The sequence below is a fragment of the Ipomoea nil genome, unplaced genomic scaffold (genome assembly GCF_001879475.1).
Source record: "Ipomoea nil cultivar Tokyo-kokei standard unplaced genomic scaffold, Asagao_1.1 scaffold0865, whole genome shotgun sequence".
NCBI classification, from domain to species: domain Eukaryota; kingdom Viridiplantae; phylum Streptophyta; class Magnoliopsida; order Solanales; family Convolvulaceae; genus Ipomoea; species Ipomoea nil.
This window is the reverse complement of record NW_017617293.1, coordinates 373,304-379,852: the sequence shown is the minus strand read 5'-3', so window position 1 is coordinate 379,852 and position 6,549 is coordinate 373,304. Positions and strand designations below refer to the sequence as shown.

The 6,549-nt window shown below is 36.1% G+C and overlaps 1 protein-coding gene across 1 annotated transcript; it reads right to left on the bottom strand.

Moving 5' to 3' along the window:
- Positions 1-289: 289 nt before the first annotated feature.
- Positions 290-3,267, bottom strand: LOC109178654 (receptor-interacting serine/threonine-protein kinase 4-like). Its single transcript, XM_019328192.1, has 3 exons — positions 2,646-3,267; positions 1,184-1,731; positions 290-853 (listed from the first exon to the last, which is right to left on the bottom strand). Exons 1-3 carry the CDS (start codon positions 3,265-3,267, stop codon positions 437-439), a joined length of 1,587 nt encoding a protein of 528 aa, XP_019183737.1. The 3' UTR covers positions 290-436.
- Positions 3,268-6,549: the final 3,282 nt, after the last annotated feature.

Genomic DNA, 6,549 nt, shown 5'->3' with positions numbered 1-6,549 from the left:
TTATGTTGTTACCATATTATGTGTATGTAGACTGACGTTAACATGATTTGTCTTTAACATAGTTTGTAGTTAATATGTTATGTGTCCGTAGTTTATTTACAGACACATAATTAAGCTCTTAATTGCAGGCAGAATATATATACAATTGCAAACATATAAAAAATTATGAACTCTGATTCGTGAATCGTGATACAACAATGGGTCCCATGCATAGTATTTTACATACTCTCTTATCTAAGAGGAGTAAAAGCTAGCTAGTATTTTTTATTTTTTTTGTTGGATAGGAAGTGTTGACCTCTAACTCCCAGAAGAAAGATGAGGATATAGCTCCACCCGCCCAAGGCTACAACAATATAGGAGACAATACGTAAAGTTGCTAAGATGGCGTACATCCCACTGCAGAATGCCAAGACGGCAGTAAAGGTAGCGCTAAAGATCATGTGCGCGCTAAGATCATAAAGTTACTTGATAAAGAAGTAGTTTGGGGCAGATGATGAGCTTCTGCAACAATCGCATTATGGAGCCATAATGACAAAATAGAGAAAATGAAAGCAAAAGCATTCGCAACAACAAATATCTTAAATGCTGTATTCTGTGCAAGTATTGGCATTCCTTGTGTTTTCCCAGAATTGCTGTCGAATCCTCCTGGGACTGCAAAACCGGCCGCGAAGGTTACCGTTAATAACAATGTAGCCACGATTATGTTTGCTTTACTTGTTTCTAGCATGAGAGTAATATCCTTTGCTTCTTTTGCATCTTTAATTTTCCTCTCATCATCATCTTTTGGTTTTTCTGTGAGATCACCTCGGCCTCCGCCACCAGTTTTACCACCCTTCCTAACAAGTTTCCAGCCCTGTGGCAACGTAATTCATAGAATATGCTTTAATTAATTAGTTTTACTTTCATATACGCTGTGTTATGATCAGCAGCAACTTCATTTCTTTGCAGGATATTGGACTTTGGCTCTTTAGGCCTACGCTCAACAATTCATTTTAGACACTTGGTCTTGGACTTGACTTTCAAGACAGGGTATTTGACTTGGTCTTCAGACTTCGGTCAACAATCTCAGCTACCTGGTGGTGCTGGATTTAACCCTTTAGACCCCGTCCAACAGTCCAACTATGATGGTAATTTGAATTAAATATGACATAAAATGATATGGTAGTAAAGTACGTGTACTTACTAAGAAATACTTAGAAAATGCCCACTTTCTGTTTTCCAAGGCGGTCATGGCAAAAGAAGTTTGTTGTTGTTTATTAAAGACCAAATGCTTCCACATAAGACCTTGCATAGCAACACGTTTCAAAGGGTTGCAACTAGAAACGGAAAGCAAGTCAAACGGTGTGTTCCCATCTTCGTCTTTCTCTTCAATAAGGTTGTCTGCTTGGGGATGCTTCAAAACATATTTTATCACATTCAATCTATGTTCCAAAACTGCTTGGTGAAGGACATTTTGGCATTTGCTATTAACCATCATCCAACTATCTGGGCAGATATTTGATATGTATTTCATTGTTGTAACCCTTCCAAGCATTGCTGCTATATGAAATACTGTTGTCCATTCATCACCTTTGCCTGCGTAAATGTAAGCTGCAGATTTTTTTTGATCAAGAATCATACGGGCAGTTCTTGAACTAATATTTTTTATGGCGTAGTGCAGTGGTGTCCAACCTGAATCATCAGTCATCTCGCACAGAGAAATCTCCCTCCTCAATAGTAATTTTGTGCATTCTGAAATATAATAGTAATATAGTATATAATACAAATTTGTGTATGAGGTGTGGCAAATAAAAAGAAAAATGTTTTTAATACCCCATGAATGTTATCATGCACCATAGTCTACCTTGTAAAATGACCACTGACATTATCATTTTTAGAAGATATATTATAATATTTGAATACTGACCTTCAGTACACAAATAATATACATATTAAAAATAAATATTTATAAATGGTTTACGTACATTGCAATATAATGTGGACCATGGTTCTATGTATATAAAGTAATATTGGCAAATTATACCATGCACCAGGGTCTACCTAGCTTGCATTGTGGATCCTGGTTCAAAAATAACATCAAGATTTTGTATGCACAAAACTATCTAAAGACTATGAACAGACTAAAGAGTATGAATTTTCACCAAATATTTATTTATTCATATTTAACCAAATATGGACAATAAGAACTAAAATCACAATTTAAAGAACTAAATGAATTATGGAATTAATTGCAATAGTCAATTTCCTAGCAAATATGTTTTTCTAAAATAACTAAATTGATTCAAAAAATCATTCTCCATAACCTAGTTAACGAAATCGTTTTTGGATGGTTTCTGTACATGTAAACAAATTTAAAGACAATTATAGACACATAATATGATAACTATATACACATAAATTCTTAACTGCAGAAACATAATATGTAAACGGTGGATGGTTTCTGTACATGTAAACAAATTTAAAGACAATTATAGACACATAATATGATAACTATATACACATAAATTCTTAAGTGCAGAAACATAATATGTTAACGGTAGACACACAGTAATATGTTAACTGCAGACATATAATAATATGTTAAATGCAGGCAGATAACATATTAGAGTGAGTAGAAATAGGGAGTACATGTAATAGAAGTGTACCTGTAGATCCAAATAATGTTGATGCATGAAGTGCATTTTGACCCAACGGCCCACCATAAGTAGGATGCTTGCATATCTGGAGGAGTTCCTCCAAACAGTCACGGAATTGTGATTTTGCTGCTATATAAATGGGTGTCTCCCCAACATCATTGGCAGGATACACAAATTCAGTATCCGCTTCAGCCAATAATTTGACCACATCCAAATGTCCCAGTCGCACGGCCTTGTGTAAGGCCGTGTCCGTGACATTATCTGCCATTTGTATCATCCTCCTCGTTGCTCCAGTACCAGATTCTACATCCTTGGACTTCTGGATGAGGATAGAGACTATATTGGCATTGCCTTTCTCCGCAGCACAATGTAACGCAGTTTGATTTTTCTTATTTTGGGCAAATAACAAAGACGAGGAGGTTGAGTGGTCTTTCCCTTCTAGTATCTTTTCCACAAAATGTTGTCGGCCGTGTAGCGCTGCAACATGTAGCACAGTATTCCCATTTGGCATGACCTGAAGGCCATCGTCTTCAACAGCTGTCGCGGTCTGCTGTAGAGCCTTATAATAATTTTGAGGTTTACCCTCCACTGCTGCATTGTATAAAGCCAGCGTCATCCGATCAATTCCCATAGCCGGTTCCATTTCACCACTCTAGCAAGTTAACAGGCCAGGTGATGTTGACCTGAGTGACTAGCTAGCTCAATTGATTCGATCGACCACCTAAGATCTCATTCCAGCGGCAATATTAAAATTTGAATACCACTTGAGAACGTTAATTGAAGACCTTGATTGATCAGGGGTGATGAAGATTTCTTGTGCCTAGAGTGTACAGGTACCAGCGGCTACAAGAGAGGTGATGTTGTAAGAGTGTTGCTCCTAGTCCTAGAAATGTGCAATTAATTGCAGAAGTACGTGAAGTGTGCAGAGGGTGCGGTGGTGGATATGATCGATGATCATAGATTCAGAGAGGAGAGAGGAAAGCTTGGAATTTTCAAGATTATATTGTTTCTACAATGGAAGTTTTGATTCAGTTTATATTAAGTATTTAGAGGGTAGGTATAGAGTTGGTGTCATCTTCTTCTTATTTCTTTTTTTTTTTTTTTAATATTAATGTTTCCATTGCTTTTTTTTTTTTTTTTGAAAAAATGTTTCCATTGCTTGGTTGTTGAGTAATTAAATAGTAATTTCTACCTGGCATTAAGATGTTAACAATTCATTAACTAATATGGGAACAATGCATTAGATCAGAATCTATCCTACATTTTATGCTTAGCTCGGTTCAGTAGAAAGTATTTAAAAGAAGATATCAAGGTTCAAACCTCGACAGCGGGTGTACAGATTCCTTATGCGCATTGGCATTTGACTAATGAATAGTAAATGAGATTTATAATCTATGGATTGGAGTACATATTTATTAGTGATTTAAAAAAAAAAATGTAAATGAGTTACATTAAGGTTTATTCACTACTTGCATTGACGTGCAGTATTTTGATTATTACACAAACTCTTTATAAACATATGATTGAATCATCAAGCAATCAAAATTTAATTAATAAAAAAATTATAATGAATTTTTCATTTTTTATTAAATTAATCACATGCAATAGTGAATATTGTGTAGTGATTTTAGTGGGATAAGAAACAATTATCATGAAATGCTACTCAATGCCAACATAATAAAGGTTTTTTTTTTTCCTTTTCAAAAGTAATCCAAAATTAAGAAAAATTGAATAGAAGCGACTGAATTCAAAACCTTAACAACAGTTGTTTTTCCCAAAAAAAAACAAAAACAAAAACAAGCGTTGTCTGATCCAGCGAGATAAGTTTACAAAACTTCTTTAACTGACACTAAGATATGATGCATGTTGGTCAACGTTTGAAGTGATTCTTTAAATAATGATTTTCACCAGTTGTTGCTTAGATGTCAACAATTTATTACTGGTATGATAAAATCTTTTATGAGACCGTCTTATGGATCATTATCTATTAAAAAAAATTATATCTGTAAAATGGGTTGTGTTCTTTATAAGTATTACATTTTTTATTGTTTTATACTTTTTTCTCATGAGTAACTCTTCATCCTCTAGTGTTACATTTTGATTTTAAACTAGAGTGAATTCCATTTTTGGTCCTACTGTTATAGGGGTCATTCCAATTTTAGTCCACTATAATTATTTTTGTCATATTACGTCCACTATTATTACAAGTGTTCCAATTTTAGTCCACGTTAAAATTTCTGTCAATTGGCCGTGAATTTAAGGGGTATTTTTGTCTTTCTCTCTTTGTCTTCTACTTTACCCTTTCTTCCATCTGTGATGATGTCTGACTAAGGAAAGCAGGAAATGAAACCTAAAACCTAAAATCGAAAGTGAATCAAGCATAATAGGAAGCATCTATTCGAATCGCGAGAGATCGTAGATGGTCGCCGATCTTCCGTCTGTTGTTGAGATGATCCCCAAACGGTTTGGCGAAGGCTTCTGACACTCGTGGGAGACAATTGATGGCCTAGGGTCGCTTGATCGCCGATCGGGAAAGAGTGTAGCCCCTGCGACGCAATTCTGCCAGTATGTTGCGAATTCCACGAACCAAGAACAACCTGCTCCACCGATTCTGGTGGTTCTGGAGGCGGACGACCTACCTCCACGAAAACCTACTCCACAGATGCTGGAAAAAGTGGCCGAAGGAATTTACGAAGGAACAAGAGGCGACACAATTTCGGCCTCGACAAGCTCGATTTCGTCTTCTCCACTCTCTGGGCTTAATTTAATTTAATCTTGGCAGGGAACCTTGGATGGCAACTCACACTTACAACCTTGGATTTCATAGCCATGGCGTGGTTGGTCTTCTTCTTACCCAAGTAGCTTCAAGATCCTAGCCACCCATTCTGGTATTGAACCCTATTATTTCAACTTTTGTTTGATAATTTGGTAAGCCCAAAGAGAAGTTGGTGGGAACCGCCATCTCCAACAGGCTGGTAAAGATGAGGAAGAAGATTCGCCGAACAAGCTGCCTCCTACGGTTCTCAACGCCGCTACCTACTTTTGGGCAATTCAGATGGGGATCAACAGTAATTTGAGCTACCAAGCATTAAACAGGGTCTAATTCTGGATGGCGAAGGCGCTTCCACCATTGGTATTTAGGAGCTCCCTGGTTATACAATTATAGTCAACAGAAGAAGAAGAACATAACATCAAATGACAAAAATACCCCTAGATTAGACAGTCAACAAACAGTCAATATAACGGAGGACTAAAAGTGGAACGATAATAATAACAGTGGGCGTAATATGGCAAAAATAATTACAGGGCGTTTGGTTGGAGGGATTTTAAATTCCCTTCCCACTTAATTCCCACCTAATTCCAAAGGCCATTAAATTCCGTAGTTTGGTTGGAGGGAATTGCAATTCCATGGAATTGCAATTCCCCAATTTTCATGGAATTAAAATCCCATGTCCCCCCTGGTATTTTAATTCCTGGGAAAAAAAGATAGTGATGAGTCAACATTACCCCTTCCTTTTTTAACTTAAAATTAATGTCTAACAACAATAATGGACATTTTTGACTTTATACTACTTATTCCCTTTCAATTCCCATGTATACCAAACATTGGAATTGAAATTCTCAGTAATTCTATTCCTGTCAACCAAACACTGGAATTTAAATTCCACTTTATTCCCAGTAATTCAACTCCCATGGAATTACAATTCCCTTCCCACATAATTCCCCCTCTCCAACCAAACGCCCTGTTATGGTGGACTAAAACTGGAATCACCCCTATAACAGTAGGACCAAAAATAGAATTCACTCTTTAAACTATTACCTTTTTCATCAATCAATTTATTTTTAATTAGCATTATAGTTTCTCTTAAGTAATAAACAATCAATTTATTCCTTATTAGCATTACACTTTTTT